This window comes from Mesoplodon bidens (genome assembly GCF_964165515.1).
Source record: "Mesoplodon bidens genome assembly, chromosome: 3".
In the NCBI taxonomy this organism is placed as follows: Eukaryota; Metazoa; Chordata; class Mammalia; order Artiodactyla; family Ziphiidae; genus Mesoplodon; species Mesoplodon bidens.
The window spans coordinates 137,110,093-137,130,765 of NC_138178.1; the positions used below are offsets into that span (position 1 = coordinate 137,110,093).

A 20,673-nucleotide genomic window follows, 5' to 3' on the forward strand; every position below is an offset into this window, starting at 1 on the left:
CTGTCTAAGAGAAAACTTCAGAGATGGAATGGACTTTCTTGGGGTCCAGACATACTTGGTAATGTACTGTTGGAAAATGTCAAGCCACGGGTGAGTAATTCCACCTAAGTAACTTTAAGGTTCCTTTAAATGATACGGCATGACTCTAGTACTTATTTCAACTTTTTCTTTTCCTTAACAGATATATTATTATAACCTTTATTTTTAATGGAAGATGATTGAATGTGAAAACCTAAACCAAGAAGACATAATTAAAGAACTGGTGAGTCAAAGCCAGGTTTCTTTTCAACTACATTTGTAAGAATATTAAATGGAACATTTCTACACTCCTTTCTGGAGCTTATCTAGAGATTTCTTCTACACCATGATCTTTGGAAGTAGAGAAAAATCATATATATGACACAACTTTTCTTCTTGTGAGTGAAAAATGACATCAGTGAAACTGACAGTTTATAATTTCTAATAGCAAAAATAATTTTTTATTATCTTAAACACGTAATAATCCAATTTCTTTTTTGAAAACAGTGTTTATGCAATGGTTTATCTTATGAAATGATTGGACAAGAAGGATCAGATACTTCAAAACTGGAAATGTTTTTCTCAGGGTATCCTCGTATAGTCGGATTATCATTATTTCCTAATTTAACAAGTCTCACAATTGTTGCTCAAGATATAAAAGAAATTTCAGGACTAGAAACTTGTTTATGGCTTAAAGAACTTTGGATTGCCGAATGCTGCATAGAGGTAAGTCTAAACATAACCTTACATGAGGTTATGCTAAGTTCTTTGGCTTTGGAAAAATAATTCATTGAAGTATATTTTTGAGGCATGGATCAAAACAGATATATTCATACATGATGAATTGCAATTAAACCCTTTGCCCAGTAAAACAAAACAAAACAAAAACAGATAAATGGACAAAATATAAAAATAGATTTATACAAAGGAGAAAATAGAAATAAAGAGCCAAAACATAGACACATTCTACTTTTTAGTAATCAAATCAGATCAAATAATACCCAGTACTGCTTTGTAGTGAAATTGGTTTACTTTGACCCTATTGGTTGTGTGAAAATTATAACATCTATATTGAAAAGCAATATTGCAAAATGTATCTGGTTATGATTATAACCATATAAAAATAGGTATCAAGTTGATTTAAAAAGAATATGAAAATTGAAAATAGTATTTAGGCGGAGGGATTGTATGATTTTTTATATTTTAGTTCATTTTGCTGGGTGTTGATTTTGCAATGTATTCTGAAAATGTGATTTTTAAGGAAAATGTACTTAAAATCTACTTTATTGAAGGATTAATAGAAAAACACAAGTTAACACTATTCAGGCTCCTCTTTTTTTTTTAACAGAAAATTGAAGGTATTCAAGAATGTAGAAATTTAGAAAAACTGTACTTATATTTTAATAAAATTTCTAAAATAGAAAATTTAGAGAAATTATCCAGATTGGAGGTTCTTTGGCTGAACCACAATGCAATTAAAAATATTGAGGTAAGATAATTTCAGTGATTTATATTTAAAGTCAACTCCTGTAGAGTTTAACCACAATGTCCAAGAAATATTCATGACTAGCTTAATTAGTTAAGAAGAACTAATGTGTATGTAGCATATTGTAACATATAGAGAAGTTCGTATGCATCATTTTCTTTACTCCTCCCACCATGTCTGGGAGGTAAGGTGTTATTTCTTCTCTGAAGATTAAAAAAAAAAAAGGAGGTTTAGAGAAGTTTTGTATATAACTTGCCTAAGATTTTAAACACACTCTGTGTGATGTGTTCTTTTTGCTACTCCTCCTCTTTTCCTCTCTACTTCCCTCCCTGTTCCCTTCTCCTTCAAAAATTCTTTCCAGGTTCCAGAGAGCGAAGTAGACTTCACTGAGGCACCCACTTACTTCTAAGCTTGTAAAGTAAACAGCACCTGGTGCTTGGAACACCTGGAGAACTAACCAGATTGCTTAGATGATTTATAAACATAGATTTTAATGATTTCTTCTAAATTATATATTGTCTAAAATTTTAGGGCTTGCAAACTTTGAAGAATTTAAGTGATCTCAACCTTGCTGGAAATCTAATAAGCAGCATCGGTATGTACAGTTTCATTTGGAATATGAGATAATGTTACAATAATTTTTTGTCAATATGAAAAGTACAGTCTTATAATATCTTTGAAAAGCATTTCTAAATCTATAATTACAGGATGTGAAAATACTACCCATTGGTCAGTGGTTATTAATTATACAACGTTACTGTTAGTCTCATTTATATGCAAGAAAAGATGGTCACATACAACTCAGAAATATGACAAGATATGAACAGGAGGTAAAATGAGAAATTTAACTTTTTTCTCATCTTGTTTTTCTTAATTAAAGGTCGATGTCTTGATCCCAATGAACAACTAGAAAGATTAAACCTTTCTGGTAACCAAATATGTTCTTTCAAGGTATGTTTAAGTGGAATAATTTATTTTATTCATCAACCTATATATCATGAACCATCTTTTTGCAGAAAATGGACTAAATAGTCCCCACTTAAAGAGTAATTTGTTTTGGACTACCCAATACTCCCAGAAATTTGAGAGTCACCTGATTAAATTGGCCCTAATGATCTGACACTATTAAAACCAAACAAATAACTATTTACTTGGCTCTTAGGGTACCACTTTCTCTTAGTTTTTCTCCCATCTTTCTGGCTACACCTCTTTGGTTTTCTGGTTTTTCATCCTCTCCTAGCATCTAAAAAATGGGTTGCCCCAAGTTAGTCCAAGATCTTTTCTCATTTCTATCTGCATTCATTCTCTAATCTAATCATCTTATAACTTTAAATACCTTTATCCACTTATTACTCCTAAATTGGTATCTCTACTTTCCCTAACAACTACTCCAAATGATAGACATATCCTATCCTAACTCAAACCGATTTTCCCTCTACCGAACCTTCGTCTCCTGCAGCCTTCTCCATTTCTCTAAATGTCATCTCAATTCTTCTAATAACTTAAGCCAAAGTCCTTGAGTCATTTTTGACTCCTCTTATTCATTCATACCTCATATCCAGTCCATCAGCAAATTCTGTTGGCTCTATCTACCTTCAGAATATATCCAAAGTCTGACCATTTTTACCACCTGCATCACTATCAACCTGGTTGAAGACAAAATCATCTCTTTCCTGCATCATTGGAAAAAAAAAAAAAGCCTCCTAACAGTTCTCCCTGTGTTTACCCTTTCCCTGCACTCAGTCTGTTCTCCACGTAGAAGCCCACTCCTTTAAAAAATATGTCAGATCAAATCATTTCTGCTCAAAACCCTCCCTTGGCTTCTCATCTCTTTCAGAGTAAAAGTCAGTTCTTACAATGGCCCACCAGACTCTATATAATCTAGTCTCCCCACTGTCTCTCTGACCACAGATTCTACCACTCTCCCCTTTGTTTTCATCATTCTAGCCACTCTGGTCTCCTCACTCTTCCTTAAATATATCTAGGACACATTCACCTTAGGACCTTTGCACTTGCTGGAGTATTCTTCCCCCGTATATCTTCATGGCTCATCTCATTTCTTTCTGGATGTTATTCAAATGTTATGTTCTTAGTGACACCTTTCCTGCCTAATTTAAGTAAGATAGCAATGACCCCTACTACCTTCCTCAACTGGAAGCATTCCACTACTTTTTCCCTGTTTTATTTTTCCTATTGGCACTTACCCACAACCCTTACTAGAATACAAGCTCCATGAGTACAGGAATTTGGTTTGTTTTGTTCGCTGCTATATCCACAATACTTAAAACAGTACTTGACTTGTAATGAATCTCAATAACCATTTGTCAAGCACATACATGAGAGAGAAAAAACAAATAAGAAGACAATGTTTATGGTATATAACGTGGGTGAAAGCATATGGCATTCATAATTTTGACAGTGTCAGACTGAAGGTACATTTTCAAACACTTCCTCTAGACAATAAGTGAGCAAATTAGCCATAGAAATAATTCTGAATTGATCAATATTAAAGTAGACATTCTTTTACTCAGAGAAGAATATAAGACACCAAAAATCTATAGAATGAGGCAGAATGTTATAAACACCTTAAAAAGAAATTTCAATAAAATTTAATTTTATTGGTCAAATTCAAGAGGAAATATCTGATGTGAACATTGAAGGGTTGACAGAATTTCAACAAGCATTGTAGGGAGGATTTTCTACAACGCAGTGGGAAGTAGGCATTCCAAGGATGAGAAGAACAATATGCAAAAAGGTGTGGAGGTAAGAAATCAATGTTATTTGAGTAACATCAGCAGCAGAGATCAGAGGGAGCTGTGAAAGATAAATTCAGAATGCTGTGGCAGGTAATGTTTAAGCTAACAAATGAGACACAAGCAGGAGTTACCTAGGGAAAGAGCATTCCAAGCAAAGGTGTGAAGGACCTAAGTGGTGGAAAGAGTATGGCAAATATAGAAAACTAGAAATCCTCTGTGCCTGGAACGGAATGAGGGAGAGAATCATGAGTTGAGGCTGAAGAATGTAAGTGCAGAAGGCTGGGAGGATAAGGTATCACCCTGCCAAGAAGCCATATGGAAGTTTATCTCACCCTGGCCAGCCATGGCAGCCTTGTGGTAAAGAGCAGAGGCTGCACAGGCAGAAAAATCTGTCACTTCTAGCCCTACCACAAACTAAAGGCAGCATAATACAACGGTAACATGAAGTTGAAGTGAAATAATAATATAAAGCTCCTAGAATAATGACTAAACACAGTAAGCACTCAGTAGATATGCTATTTTATTATTATTACTATCACTTTAATTATGTTAACCTATTTCAATCTCCTCATCAAAAGAATGGGGATAAAAATAGGATTACTGTGAAGATTCATTGTATGGCATAAAATTAAAAAAGCTCTCTATAATAATTATGGCTTCTTCTCATAAAAACATTGAACATGACTCAGAGCAACCTTTATTATCCACATATTAGGAATATTCCTGAAATATTATTATTCTGAATTTTTATGTCTAACCTTTCCAGTCACCCTAAAAAGATACTATCCTGATGAAAGTGAGATGTGCTTTCATAGACTCCAGCATCATCTAACTTCTGAGTGTAGGTGGAGGATTCCTGTGTAAGACTTCAAAGTTCACACCCGCCATAGCCCAGACTGATGGTCAAATGCAACACAGCCACCCAGAAATCAAACAGTATCTTTACTCTTCAGCATAGTCAATGGTTTACCTTCCTTGCCCTGCAGAATTTGACCAAATAATTCTCTGCACAACTCTACTCAGAAATCTCCTTTTTAGAGTCACCCTGATTAGTTAGTCCCACTCATGCCACGGGCCTAGCCATAGCCTTAGGCCCAGCCAGTAAGCCAAGTTCTCACTTGTCCAGAGAGAGTTTGGACACACATTATCCACCTCACCCTGTCTTACTCTTAATTCTAGCAGCCTGATTTCACTACTTGCTTCCCGATTCCATTTGTATTGATACTTTATCTTCTAAATTAGTGCCTCCTGGTCCTTGCTTTGGATTTCCTTTAATTCTGATTCTGAGTCTCTTAACTAGCATTGCATTCATTTAAGTCCAACTCTACCATAGTACCTTCCTATCCCAGGCACCACCCTAGTAATACTATTATTGAGAAAGATGTGAGGGTGTCTTAGAGGTTGATAGAAAGTAATAAGCATTCAATTCAATTCACATTATTTAGTGCCTGCTGTGTTCTAAATGCTGAGTGCTGGGAATGCAGTGTTAACAGGAAACAAACCCTGTTCTCAAAGAGTTTATCTCAGGAATTGGCAAACTTTTTCTATAAAAGGCCAGAAAGAAAATATTTCAGGCTTTGTGGACCATATATGGCCTCTGTCACACATTCTTCTTTATTTTTTCCCAACACTTTAAAAATGCAATCACCATTCTTAGCTTGTGGACTGAGGGCCAAAGCACATACAGACCCTTGGCTTATAGACTTGTGGATAATTGACAATAGGGTGTGATAAATTCTATAACAAAGGTAAGCCCAGTGGCTAAGAGAGTTCATAGGAGGAGCATCTACCCCAAGCCTGGGGGATGAAACAAGGCTCTCAAAGAAGATGATACCTAGATTGAGTCTTGACAGATTAAAAGGTAAAATTGGGGTGAAGTTCAGTCCATTCAAAGGCAGAAGCATGAGTGAATGTCTAAAGGGTCTGGGACATTCTGAAAGTTGTTCAGTATGGCTAAAACATAAAATGTCAGGGTTTAAATAGAAGAGACAAGACTGAAGAGTTAAGCAAGGGCCAGATGCCAAATAAAGGAAGGTGTAAACAGTGACTTGAACTTCAAGATAAAAGATGTTAAGGAATCACATTGGTCTGGAAGTGCATGGTCAACCCCTACCCCTCCAGAGGCTGTGAGGAAAATGAGGCCCTCAGGAGAAAGCTAGCTTTCAGTTGCCCTTAATAGGCAGAAAGGGCATTTATAGAAACAACAACAACAACAACAAAAACCGCAAACCAAAAAACCCTAAAAATCAGGAGTTCAGTGTTAATTATATTAAAACATAGGTGCCATAGCCTTTGGTGAGAAGAGCAGGCCTGGAGGCTGAGGAAAACAGCGAGCTGTGTTCCTGGGTGGTCGTTGTGGGGAGTATGGTGAAGGACGTAGGAGACCTACATCCTTGTTTCTCCTGGGGCACGTGTTAGCAAAGGGGCTGTGCAGAGAGGGAGTGGTGTCTTAAGGAATAAATGGGCTTCAAGGTTTCATGTGGAATACATGATTTAGTAAATACTCTTTGTCATTTTACATTTAAAATGTATAGTTATGGGCTTCCCTGGTGGCGCAGTGGTTGAGAGTCCGCCTGCCCATGCAGGGGACACGGGTTTGTGCCCCGGTCCGGGAAGATCCCACATGCCGCAGAGCAGCTGGGCCCGTGAGCCATGGCCAATGAGCCTGCGCGTCCGGAGCCTGTGCTCCGCAACGGGAGAGGCCACAACAATGAGAGGCCCACATACCGCAAAAAAAAAAAAAAAAAGTATAGTTATATAGAGTCTGCTGCTTAATTATTGTTGATCCATTTTTCATGTATTTAACATATTTTTCAATAGAGAATAACACTTTATGCATCTAAATAACTTTAACATATTAAAGCACATAATTAGAATGCATTACATTAAATTATGGGTGATCTTAAGAGCTAAAATGCCTCCTTTAGAAATGGAGAGTTGCAATTAATCAATTGACCATTATTGTTGCTGTTGTTTTAGGACCTCACTAACTTAACCAGGCTGCGTCACTTAAAGGATTTATGTCTCAATGATCCTCAGTATAAAACCAATCCAGTTTGTCTGCTGTGTAATTATTCCACACATGTGTTATATCATTTGCCTTGCCTTCAAAGACTTGACACGTTTGATGTGTCAGCAAAGCAAATCAAGGAACTGGCAGATGTAAGTGCATACCTAATCAGGTGTCTGTGTCTTAAGTTTAATTAACTACTTCTTTCTGGCTGTGTCAACATGTGGTAGGTAGTATTATCTTGTCAGTGTTGTCACCAATTCTACTTTTGCCCAGTGAGCTGGGTATTTCACATAGATGCATACAGCAACATTAGTACTAGAATCTCAATTTTGATGACAGTATTGAAGGTAAAATAATAGAAAAACGTTTAAACGTACGTATAACTTGAAGGAAATCTGAAAAATTATCAGTGTTAAGAATAATTAAACTAATGCTATATATACGAAAATTAATAAAGCCTAAATAAAGTAGAAATGAAACAAGTAACCTCCTCTCATTTGGACAAGTAAAAAGTAATCAAAAGTAATTGTAGGGGCTTCCCTGGTGGTGCAGTGGTTGAGAGTCCGCCTGCCGATGCAGGGGATGCGGGTTCGTGCCCCGGTCCGGGAGGATCCCACGTGCCGTGGAGCGGCTGGGCCCGTGAGCCATGGCCGCTGGGCCTGCGTGTCCGGAGCCTGTGGTCCGCAGCGGGAGAGGCCACAGCAGTGAGAGGACCGCGTACGGCAAAAAAAAAAAAAAAGTAATTGTAGCAGTAGTTAGAAGTAGAACCCATCTGGATTTGCTGATAGATTGAATCTGAAGTGTAGAGGAAAGGGTAGAGAATAATTCCAAGCAACTAACCCAAGGAACTGAAGGAGGGAAGGAGTTGCTATTTGATGAGATGAGGAAGAGTATGGGAGGAGTACATTTAGAAGGAAGAATCACAGCTTAATGTTAAGCATATAAAGTTTGAACAATCTTTTGAATATCCAAGATGGATATATGAGACTGTTATTTAAGAGAGTTGCCTGGATTGGAGATAAAGATATGGGAATTGAAAGCAGAAGGATGATACCAAGCCGAGGACTGGATGAATCACCAAGGGAATGTTGTGGATGGGGAAGTGTGTCACTTGGGTAGGTAAGTTCTGACTTTACTTGCCACTTGTAGGCAAAAAAAAAAAATCAAGAAACACCATCTGCCATTTCCTTAGTTACAGTTTTTTCTACTCAGTTGCACCTGAGAAACAAGCTCTTCTTGATCAGGAATTTTTATCTGCTAATCATCACTCTAAAACAGCCTTTATTCCCCCAACTCTTCTATGTTATGAATGCCTGATTTTTTTGCAGAAGAATTTAGTGATTTCATTTTCAGAATTTCATATTATGTGTGGAGAGGGAATTCTTTTGTCTGTTCATCAAGCCTTATATTTGTTTCCATTTTATCTGTTATGCCAAATAATTCTGTTGGGATCTTGACTATCCATAATTCTGTTGGGATCTTGACTATCCACTCTCTACTAAATAAATCACACAACAGTGTACAAGCCTTCCAACTTCCTTGAGGTACAGATTTCCTGATAAAAAGAAATGCCTTCATTATTTCAGGTAAACAGTTAAAACTAGGTCACATTATAATATGCACCTGATTTGTTTATTTTCTTCTCAGCTAGTTCTTTTTGACTAATATAACTCTTGAGCACCATTTACCTGGTATATTTCTTAATGGTGGATTTAATCAATTTATCATGATAAACTTTAGTAACTGCATGATCCATTGATATTAAGGAATTCAAGATAACTAGATTAGATTGACAATTTAGTAATTTGCTCAATCTAAAACAAGTTCATTTAGAGCATTCTTTTATAGATTTGGGAAAAAAAAACCCATGAAATCCTGTTTCTTAGCCATGCATTTAAAAAATGAATTGAATAATGTTACATTTGCTTTTATTCTTTTAAATTTATTTTTCTCTAAATTAATCAAATAGGAATAATATGTTAGCTTCAGTAGTACTGCCACATTAGCTAAATGACACTATTTTGTAAATTGAGTTCTTTCTATAGTCTCTATGTTGTCACTGAAAGTAAATGTAAATATGCCTCATACTTAAAATATTATACACAAAGAACATCTTTGAAATTTTATGTTTTGCTTATTAAATTTAAATAGAGAATTCTGTGTAGCCATTATCATTTCAACTAATATCATTATTAGTAACTGAGCATGTAAAACTTAAAAATAATTATATAGAACATACCACACTCATATAATACCACTAATAATTACCTATAATGTTTTTTGTTTCAGCTAACCTTTTTTCTCACTTTTAGACCACAGCAATGAAAAAAATAATGTATTACAATATGCGTATAAAAACTGTTCAGAGGCATCTTAATGAAGACCTCGAAAAACTGAATGATCAAAAATGTAAATTACAGAAGGTGCCAGAAGAACGAATAAAATTATTCAGCTTTTTGAAAAAAAATGTGAGATTTAATATTGTAAAATTTCAATAGCCTTGTCTTAAGAAAACTGGCAGATAAGATACTATTATCTTTTAAATTTTATATGTATGTATACATTTATAAATATGCATACCTTTTTAAATTAATACTAAGTTTCAAGTAAGTTTGCCCTGAAAATGTTTTGATTCTAGGTACTTAACTGAGCTTCATTCTGTGCTTAGAAATCTGCAATTTTACAAAGGTATAGGCATATTAATTTATAAAATTTTAAAAATGCTGTGTAATTCAATATGGTTCAGTGAGTTATAGAGATCTGTTGGACTTATTTCACTACATTTTTATTAGATACCAGCAGGCTGTGCTCAAAATTCATTTTCTTATCTAAAATGCTTAAGTACTACTTTACTATTGTATGTTGTATACTATTAAAGTATAGCTTGTTATAAAGTTCCCATAATGTTGTATACTTTAATAGTTTGTGCTTTAGTAGTTATATGTGCTTTTTTTATTTAGAGTAAATTGAATTTCCTTTACTAAAAGTAGACTCTGAAAAATGAAGGATTACTGGGCTTCCCTGGTGGCGCAGTGGTTGAGAGTCCGCCTGCCAATGCAGGGGACATGGGTTCATGCCCTGGTCCGGGAAGATCCCACATGCCGCGGAGCGGCTGGGCCCATGAGCCATGGCCACTGAGCCTGCACATCCAGAGCCTGTGCTCCACAATGGGAGAGGCCACAACAGTGAGAGGCCCGCGTATCACAGAAAAAAAAAAAAAAAAAAGAAGGATTACTTACCTCAAAGCAGAACTTTGTATATATAAGAGCTTATTGTATTTTTAAAAAAAGGTATAAAAAATAATGATTTATTCAAAAAATGGTGTTACAAAAATAGTCAAACTACTTGGGAATAGGGGACTTGGATCCTTAGTTTATACTTTACTAAAAGTAAATACAGTGGGGAAAATAGAATTAAATGTAAAAATGAAAACATAAAAAAGCAGAAGAATGTATGGATTAATATATTTAACTGATCTCAGCCTGCCAAATAAGAAAAATACTAGAAATCACAGGGAACAGAATTTAGAATTGATTGAAAAAAAAAAAGTAAAACCCTTTTGTACTAAAAAGCACGTTAATGAAAATAAACAATAAACGACAGTCTGAAAAATTGTTTTCAACAAACATGAAGGACAAACATAATATCCTTAGTATAAAAGTACTCATAAATAAAACAAGACAAAAAGGTAGGGACTTCCTTGGTGGCACAGTGGTTAAGAATCCACCTGCCAATGCAGGGAACACGGGTTCAATCCCTGGTCTCGGAAGATCCCACATGCCACGGAGCAACTAAGCCCATGAAGCCCGCGTGCCTAGAGCCTGTGCTCCGCAACAAGAGAAGCCACTGTAATGAGAAGCCTGTGCACCACAACAAAGAGTAGCCCCCACTCACCGCAGCTAGAGAAAGCCCATGCGCACCAACGAAGACCCAATGCTGCCAAAAATAAATTAATTAATTAAAAAATTTTAAAGAAGACAAAAAAGTATATATCCAAGTAGAAAAATTAAGCAAATTCCATAAACTATGATTTTACAAAAGAAATAAAAACTAATAAACATTTGAAAGAGGACCTCAATCTGATTATTAATTTCCTAATATGAAATAAGACAACAAGCAACCATTTTCACCTATAAATTTGTCATAGCCTGCCCGGTGAAGATGGGTGTGACACTATTACACCACTGATGAGAGTGTAATTGGGTCATGTATATTACTAACAGCCTAAAAATGCTCATAGCCTTTGACCCAGTAAATCTACTTCTAGCACTCTATTTAAAGATTTGGATCAATATTTATATGAGAATATTCATCACTGTACTATTAATAACAACAAAAAATTGGAAACTACCTAAATGTTTAAAAAGAAAGGCAGAATTACTCATTCTTAAGATTGAATGGTATGTAGCCATTAAAAATCAAGTTTTAAAAATATATTTAGTACTCTTTCTGAAATGAACAGGTTTAAATTCATATTATAATCAGAAAGGTATTCTTAAAACATTAACATAATTTATTTATTTGAATAAAAAAATCACAGGAGAACCAGTATATGGAAATCATTTTATATCTGCCATTTTTATGTGCAAATGGATGTATTAATATGTGAAAAATAATAGTTATAGATTATATAAACTATAGGTATTTTTATAAAATACGCTTACTTCATTTTTTTTAACAGCTGTATGTAGCCATTATAGAGAAAGGAGTACAGATACTTAGCAAATTTCTGTTTGTATGCACTTCTCTGTGTACAGTACAATTTATCTTGAAATCAATTTTATGGTGCTGGGGTTAGGGTAAGGCAAATGAGGCACTCACCCTGAGCCCAAAGTTTAAGGGAAGGTCTAAAACCTCCATAATTAAGATAAATCATACACTTTATTATAATATATATTTTTAAAATATTTATTTATTTATTTAAATTTATTTGGTTGCACCAGTCTTAGTTGTGGCATGTGGGCTCCTTATTTGTGGCATGTGAACTCTTAGTTGCGGCATGCATGTGGGATCTAGTTCCCTGACCAGGGATTAAACCCAGGCCCCCTGCATTGGGAGCATGGAGTCTTAACCAATGCACCACCAGGGAAGTCCCTATTATAATATTTCTTTAAAATACAAATGAATACAAAAAAAGTCCATTATGAACAACAAGAAAAAATCACAAATATCAAAATTTTAAATAAAGACATTGCTGTGCTGAGCCGTATAGGAGACTGAGGCAAAGAGAAAAATGTACACCCCTATACCCATGCTTGTGTGTATTTTTATGTTGTTTCCCAGAATACCGAAGTAGTTGAAAAATTGAAAAGTAGGAGTGATAAAAGTCACATTATTTCAAGTTTATTCTCTTTGTTCCAAAACCAGCATTTCTTATCATTTTACTTTGGCTTTATTAGAAGCTAACTCATCAATAATATTTTAAAATTTATTTCTTTGCTTTTCTTATTTTCAATTGAGAGAACTGCCATGTCTGAAGTATTTAATATTGGCTTTCACTTGGTCAAGAGAAATTGGCTGACCAAACTTGTACTAAAGTTATAATCACATGCTTGCCATGTTTTTATGAAGTTTGGCTTATTTATTATCTAGATTGCTACTTTGTTAATTTAACTAAATATTTAATAGATTCCACTGAACGATTTTGCTCTCTGGCACATTGATTTCAACAGTTGGAACAGGAACTGACTGAACTCAGAGGATCTGGCAAAGGGCACAATGATAGATCCAGTAACAATAAAGTAACTGAGCTTGAAAAATCAAAAAACTGTGAAACTGTCACAGAAGAACCAAGTCTTCAGCAGAAGATAGTGACCAAACTAAATGCCTTGAATGAAAGGGTAACATTCTGGAACAAAAAACTAGATGAGTATGTTGAATGAATTATCTAGTTCAAATTTGAAACATGAGGGAAAAGAATGTTCTGGGCCACTGGTCGAGCTCAATTCTCTCCTTCAGGAGAGTATGAAGTATGAAGTAAAACATGACATGTTTTTCCAGTCCAGTTCTTAGTAGAGGTAGGCATCATTGGTTCAAAGTTAGCATATAGTTTTTTACAGAAGCAATACTTTACTAGGAACACTGGACTTCCCCTGAGTGGCTTCTTGTCACATCATGACTCTAGTGTCTGCAAATTAAAAACATTACTTTTTTTAATGTTAGCTGCTACTGGTGCAGAAAGCACATACAAAAGTTGTCTGGAATCATGTAGAAAGAAACTCAGGTTGAGTATCAACTAGAAACATAAAGCAAGAAGACTTAGTAAGTACTGTGAATTTTTTTTAAAATTTACTAAGGCACTAAGTGGATAAGTTAGTTTGCCCTGTAATAATAAATAGTAACAAAATAATAACAAATATTTATTGAGTTCTTACTCTGTGCCAAGCTCTTGGCTAAGAGCTTTACATATATTTTGCCTATAATCCTCAAAAAAGCCTATTCAGGTGTAGGTACTATCAATCTTGTCATTTTCTAAGAAGTTGCAGCAGAAAAATGTTGTGACTTGTCTAAGATCTGAGAATCATAAATGGTGGAGCCAGGAGAGTCTTCTAACCTTCACTTACTCTGAGGTTAACAAAATTTGAGGTGATTTTAATTGCCAAAAACAGAATGTCTTTTACTTGGTTTAACTGTTAGCACCAAGCTTTCTTTATTCATTAATGAAAGCCTTATATTTTAACATCAGCTTAGAAGAAACTATCATGAATTTTAATGTTGTGATTTTTAGATCATTTTAATAACTTTATTTTTTTCTTAAATAGAATTGAAGGAATTTATCGTATTGAAGTAAAACAAAAGAAGAAAAGTCATAGTTTATTAATCCCATTTTTGTTAATTGAGTTGGAGACTGTGGGAAACATCCACTTTGAAGAAGGCACTCGATCTGATGACTGGTAAATCTTTTGATATTTAGTTATAGCTTTAAAACTAATTTTAAGTGCTTAGGATCATCAACCAAAATATCAACTTAGAAAAATCTTAAAATGTCCCATTTCAAAACACTTTCCATATAGAGTATTCATCCACGGAAAACTGGCAGTTACCTACTTTACCATATATACATTTCTCTGTTTATACTATTGCCATGAGCTAACTTGAAAACATCCTAATAGTATTTCTTTGCTCTTTACTTAATTTTCCTTAGCCCAAGAGCAGAATATAATTTAGAAAAGCTTATGGTCAAGAATTAATTTTATGTATGTTTATACGGTTTATTTCTGGACTGAATATAGCCCTGGATTCTGAATACTGGGTGAGAGGCTAGAATAGGGAAAGCGTGGCAAAGCAGGATTGGCAACAGCAAGTTGCAAATACTGGAGGAGGCTGCCTAGTAAATTTCCTGGGGGTCCATGATCAAAGTGAAACCAGTTGTCTAGAGCTAGATAGAGCCAGGGTGCACATAGACTTTATGAGTTAAAATAAGGCAGACACTTAAAAACCAGGAATTCGGGAGAAAAGCCCATTTGGACAAAAATGGCAAAGCCACCCAAAATGGAAACAGGAAAAAGGCATCCACACTTCAGAATCAAGGCCTACTGGTAGACACAAGGAAGTGGTTGTGTTGCTTCAACTAGAGGGTACAACCCAAAAAATGATCCTAAAAAAAGAGAGCCTTGGCACAAAAATATCATAACTTTCATATTTCTGCAGTTACTTTCTCAAAATTGAGAAGCCTGTGAACAAGGAAACATGTAAAGCTATAGAATGGACTTGATATATCACCCCAGAGGATGCACAGTCAGTGTTGAAACAAACACTGATTTTTGTGAAGTAAAATACAAAACTTACAATAACCTTTTAGAAAGAAAAATGTGTGACTGTTATCCATTACTTTAAGCCAAGCCCCCTGATTCTATTAGATGTGGCTCTAACTCACCTCTGTGACTAAAAGCTTCTGAAGGGCCTTGGGTGTACCCTTGGTGGAAAAGTCTAAGACACTCTGCCCAAGGGACAAAAGGATCTTTTACAATACTTTCTTTTGTATCAGTAGATCCATTTGCCCAACAGTTATCACTGTTGCTTAACCACAATATTTGATTTTTATGTACAAAGATATAAAAGGTATTCATCCCAGTTCCCATGTAAACAAGTAGAGGCCTTGATTTTTCAAGTGTTAAGAATTGAATGGTGTCTCTCTGCAGGATGTATGCATAATTCTTCAGTCTTTCATTTGTATTCACTCAACCTAAGCAGAATTGTTTTTTATTATTTGTTTCTTTTTAACTTATCGCAAAGTAAGCTCTTTATAAAACAAGTACATTAGTGGGAAAAAAATGTAAAAGCAAAATAACTGAAAAGCCATTTAGGTAACCGTGTCAGCCTGATAGTAATTTAGATAGCTTTGGTGGATTTTAATAAGCATTAATAATTGTTTACTTGGTTTTAATAAAAATAACCTTGATCCATTTTAAGGAGAAAATCAAATACATGTTGGCAGAATTTCAAGGACTGTTTGTTACTTTTAGCATACTACAAGCTTGGCTACCTTAGCTCTGATCATTTATGTATATTAGGAAATAACTATTAAAGTGTTTTAAATTGCTCTGTGTGGTACATATCTGGTCATTTTATAATTTAAACACTGACTTTTCTTTAATATTTTTAAGGCCAATATTTAGCATTTAAATAAAAAGTACTGGAGTAGAGCTAGAACTAAAACATAAAGGTTTTCTATCAGAAAAGCCTATGTGGGGGCTTCCCTGGTGGCGCAGTGGTTGAGAGTCCGCCTGCCGATGCAGGGGACACGGGTTCGTGCCCCGGTCTGGGAAGATCCCACATGCCGCGGAGCGGTTGGGCCCGTGAGCCATGGCCGTTGAGCCTGCGCGTCCGGAGCCTGTGCTCCGCAACGGGAGAGGCCACAACAGTGAGAGGCCCACGTACAGCAAAAAAAAAAAAAAAAAAAAAAAAAAAAAGAAAAGCCTATGTTTATAGTAAAAGAGCATTGCAGATTTCTAATTGTATATCGTTGAATATTTCTTAGCTTCATTTCTTTTACGAAATTGAAGAGATTTATTTTTCAGTTTAAAAAAGTCCTGATTTTACAGAGACTTGCCTGTTGAGTAGATTGTTGCCACTACAGCATTTTCATTATAGATCATATTATTTACCTCTGTATTGCCAACTGAGTTATCTATTGACATCAGACAACATTTATCAACATTTATCAGATGGGGACTCCAATGCATCAAAGATGCTGTCCTTGTGCTTGAGAAGCTTTTTTAACCTGCTTATAGATACATGGCATTTACAATTTAAAGAAATAACTTCAAAGTACCACAAAACAATATATAAGTGGCTCTGTGGGCTCCTTGGGGACAGATAGGATGTGCCTTATAAGTCATTACATCTAGCATAGGGCTGGCTGGATTCATAACTCAATAGATAACTAATTGAAGTCTCCATATCAATATATAGATACTCAGTAGGTTCACTTTTGTCTATAAAATAACTTTCAGTAATTAATCTAGCTTTTTATATATAAACATTTCATGCTGTACTGTTTTAGGGAGCTACAGAAACTCAGACTTTTTGTTTTATACTGTTTTATATTTGTTTTTGATATGGTTTAAGTCAGCAAGTCAGTTAACAGTATTTATTAAATGCTTGCTTAGGATTTTGAAGTGATTTTAATAAATTTTATTAAGCTCCAGCCATTTAAAACCATGTGCATTCTACATTTGCTAAATGGGTGCATCATTTGGTTATTTATGAATGTTTGTAGGCATCTCTCTGTGTAACTGAATATCTTAGTCAATGTGTATATCACCACTGTGGATGCTCACACATTCAGGTCTTACTGAATGAGTGAGGGCACCCAGTGACATGAGGGGCCCTCACTCTCCTAACCTCTGCAGATCTTGTTGCTGTTAGCCATTCCTTCCCTGTGACTTCACCTCTCTCTCTTTTTTTTCTTGTAGTTAGACATTTCCTATTTTCTTTTTACACTCTCCCTTGACAGTCTCTTCTACTCCTGCACTTTCAAAAATTACTTCAAGTTACAATCTCTCTCCTTTACTCCAGTCCTGAATTTCTACCTATTAGACATTTCTAGCCAAATGTCCAACTGGCAAGGCAAACTCAACACATTTAAAAGGGAACTCAGCTGTAAAGCAAAAAATAGACAGTGGGGTTAGAGTCAGAAAGCCTAGGTTCAAACTCTATCTGCATAGTCTTAAAACAGTTATTTAACTCATCTGAATGTCATCTGTAAAATGAGAAAATAAAAAACTATCACAAAAGGTTACTGTTAGGATTAGACAAGGTGATGTAGAAATATTTAGTTCTTAATCTTTTTGCTTTTGTTTTCCTCTTCCTGCCCACAAACCACCCCTTCCTTCCGACTCCTCCATTCCTGTTTGTAGCACTACCACCCTCTTAGTCATAGAGGCACAACAAACACTGAAGCCATACTTGACTCCATTCTCTTCCTCAATCTCCATATCCAATCAGCCTAAGACCCACAGGTTCTCTCCATAATGTCTCCTGCATTCGTTCTCTCCTTCTTTGTAACCAAAATCTCCCGCACATGGGCCGTCATAACCTTCCTCTTAGACTATTGCTACATACAGCCAGTCCCTTCCTATGCCAAGAGCACTCTGTTAAAAACAAAACAAAAGCCTCCTGTAGCAAACTGTTATCTTCCAAATTACATTCTAACTCTTCACCCTGACATTCAATGTCCTTCACTGTATAGTCTCCAAACTACCCTAACCCCTTTTCAAACCCTTTCAGAGTCAGCTGAACTGTGCACGCCTCACTGCTCTTGGAATATACCTGGTACACCATCACATAAGTGGTTTTCTTTGTTCTACGTCCTTCACCCAGAATGCCTCGCATCCCAGGCCCTGGCTCTATCATTGCCTGTCAAAACTTACTTTATCTTCAAGGATGACATCAAAAGCCATTCCTTTGTGAGGAATTTTCTTGTCATCTCCATGAGCTATAGTCATTTCTTCTTCTTCTTTTTGAATCTTCATAGCACTGAGTTTTATCTCTCCTATCTTATACTCTATTATAATTTTGCTTGTACTTGTCCTATTACTTCTTCACTTTATTGGTTTATAAACTCGGTGAAGATAGAGACTGCATCTTTTTAATCTTTGAGTCTTTTCTACTTTGTTCACTTGCTCAGCATTCATCCACTGAGCTTCTACCATAAGTCACATTCTATGCTAGGTGCTAGTGATAAAAGTCAAATAAGATATAGTTCCCTCTCTAATCAAGCCTACAATCTGCTGTAGAAGACTATGGTAATGAAATAGTAATAAGTTCTGGGATGACTGTACACATGGAGAATGTAGGAGGGGGCAACTGTGTGAAGATCAAAGCAGAGTGGTGAGTTAGAGAAAGTATTCTGGAAGTGGGGGCACTTGAGGGAGATGCTTTGATCTGAGTTTTGAAGGACGATAGAAGTTAACTACACGAAGAATTAGAGGAAGGACTTTGCAGGCAGAGGAAACAGCATGTGAAAGGGTGTGGAAATAGTATAATATGTTTGGAGAACTCAGTAGTTCCACATGACAAGGGCCTGATCATTAAGGGTCTTGCAGGCTGGGCTGGGTAGTTTGAATTTTGCCCTTAAATCTATCAGACTCTTTGAAAGAAAGGTGTAGCAGATTTCAATATTATTTTATACAAAGTCCTAGAGAGTCATTATTTCAGGTTCAGACTAAAATGTGTATACATCAGACCAGTAATGACATGCTACCCAGTTGCATGTAGCACATATTCAGCAATGCTGTGAGAAGTTATCATCCTCCGTGACATACTGATAATATTGTAAGTCTCAGTACTTCTCTATCAGCATAGGTCTGTTCTCCCTCCTCCAGCAGTACTGCAGCCTCTGAATGATGTTTTCTCATCCACGGTGTGGCCAGGTGATTGAATTAATTGCTTTACTTCTGTGACCCCAGGTAGCACAGAGCCCTTGTCCTCTCAGTACCAGGGTTCCCTATCTCCAGGGCTCTAGGAATTCCATATGAGGAAGGGATCAGCTGCTTAATTCCCAAAGAAAAGCTCTATGAAAGGATCATACTACTTGGAGTTTCCTGTGCCATTCCTGGTTCTTGCATTCCTGGGAGACCAGGCTAGAAGCAGGGAACTGTCCATTCATCACTTCCATCTATTCTTGATTACTCTCAAGGGCAATTCTCGATTACCCTTTTGTTACTTTATAACAAAAACCTTATCTACATAAAACACCTATAGCACTAGTTTCTATCAGAGCACAATAATAATGATAATAATAACAATTAGAGTGCAAGTAATAATGAGTTTCAGTGGTTCCAGGACATGTTGTTTAGGGGTGACTTGGACTAATTTAGGCCCACCCAGGAAATGATCCCCCTATATATGACACTGTAGGTTTCCCACTGCATTCCCTCTGAAATCCCTATTTCCCTTTGAACTAGTTAGCAGCATTATGCTGGATTGCAGCACTATTTCTATCTGTCTCCTGTACCAGACTGCAAGCTCCTCTGGGATTAGTTTGGTTTGGGCAGCTCACTTTTCAACTCTCGGGGAAGAGTAACTGGGCAGTTCCTAGCTGCACTGGTTCAGTCTTTGCTAGTGAGAAAGGCGAATGCTCTAAATTAGGAGCTCAGATGTTAGTCTTAGGAAGAGACAACCCATCAGGAAGCTTACCTTTGTGATCTTAGCCCACACCCATGCTCAGGCCCTCCCAGTGAGGACCAGTCATCTCATTCAAAGGCAGATGTACTCCATATAGGAGCACTTAACTTCCTTTTCAAACTGATCCATTTTTTTCAAATTTATTTTTTATTTTTAAGGTAACATTGGTTTATAACGTTATATGTTTCATGTGTACAACATTATACTTCTACTTTTGTATACATTACAGTGTGCTCACCACCAAATATTTAGTTTCCATCTGTCACCATACAGTTGACCCCCCCCTTAAATTTCAAATTAATCTAAATTCTGTGCTACTTTAAGACAGTGCCAGAATTATTACTGTGAGCATGGCCAGGCAAGGGCAGCAGAGAGCCAATGAGCATTGTGTACATTTTCCTGAGATCTTCACACAGCAGGCCCCTACTTCTTCAATTCTTAGTTCAAATATCTTCTCTGAACGTCTTACCCAAGACCTGTCTTAAGTATCCCCTGCCTCTCCAAGCCTCTCTTACCCCAAGCCTTACCCCAAGCCTCTTTCTTCAGAGCACTTACCAGTTTAGATTTTTTTTATGTCTTGTTTATTTTTTTGTCCAACTCCCTTGGAAGATAGGATCCATGAGAGCAGGGACCCTGCCTCTTTCACTTCTATATCCCTAGTTATGAAGTTATTGCAATAGCCCAACTAAGAGATGATGGTGATTTTAACTAGGAAAATAGCAGCGGTAATGATTAAATAGGGTCATATTCAGGATGTATTTTAGATGTAG

General features: G+C 36.1%; 1 protein-coding gene across 1 annotated transcript in view; it reads left to right on the plus strand.

The window, feature by feature from the left end:
- Nucleotides 1-201: 201 nt before the first annotated feature.
- The window catches only part of LRRC9 (leucine rich repeat containing 9), a gene marked incomplete at its 3' end in the record, with an annotated part of 95,673 nt that continues 75,201 nt past the window's right edge, over nucleotides 202-20,673 (plus strand). Inside the window, exons 1-9 of the mRNA XM_081230274.1 lie at nucleotides 202-262; nucleotides 526-744; nucleotides 1,367-1,507; nucleotides 2,036-2,099; nucleotides 2,385-2,455; nucleotides 7,240-7,422; nucleotides 9,586-9,741; nucleotides 12,946-13,142; nucleotides 14,035-14,166. Coding sequence (XP_081086400.1) covers nucleotides 215-262; nucleotides 526-744; nucleotides 1,367-1,507; nucleotides 2,036-2,099; nucleotides 2,385-2,455; nucleotides 7,240-7,422; nucleotides 9,586-9,741; nucleotides 12,946-13,142; nucleotides 14,035-14,166 — 1,211 coding nt within the window. The 5' untranslated portion in view covers nucleotides 202-214. The remainder of the gene's footprint in view (nucleotides 263-525; nucleotides 745-1,366; nucleotides 1,508-2,035; nucleotides 2,100-2,384; nucleotides 2,456-7,239; nucleotides 7,423-9,585; nucleotides 9,742-12,945; nucleotides 13,143-14,034; nucleotides 14,167-20,673) is intronic.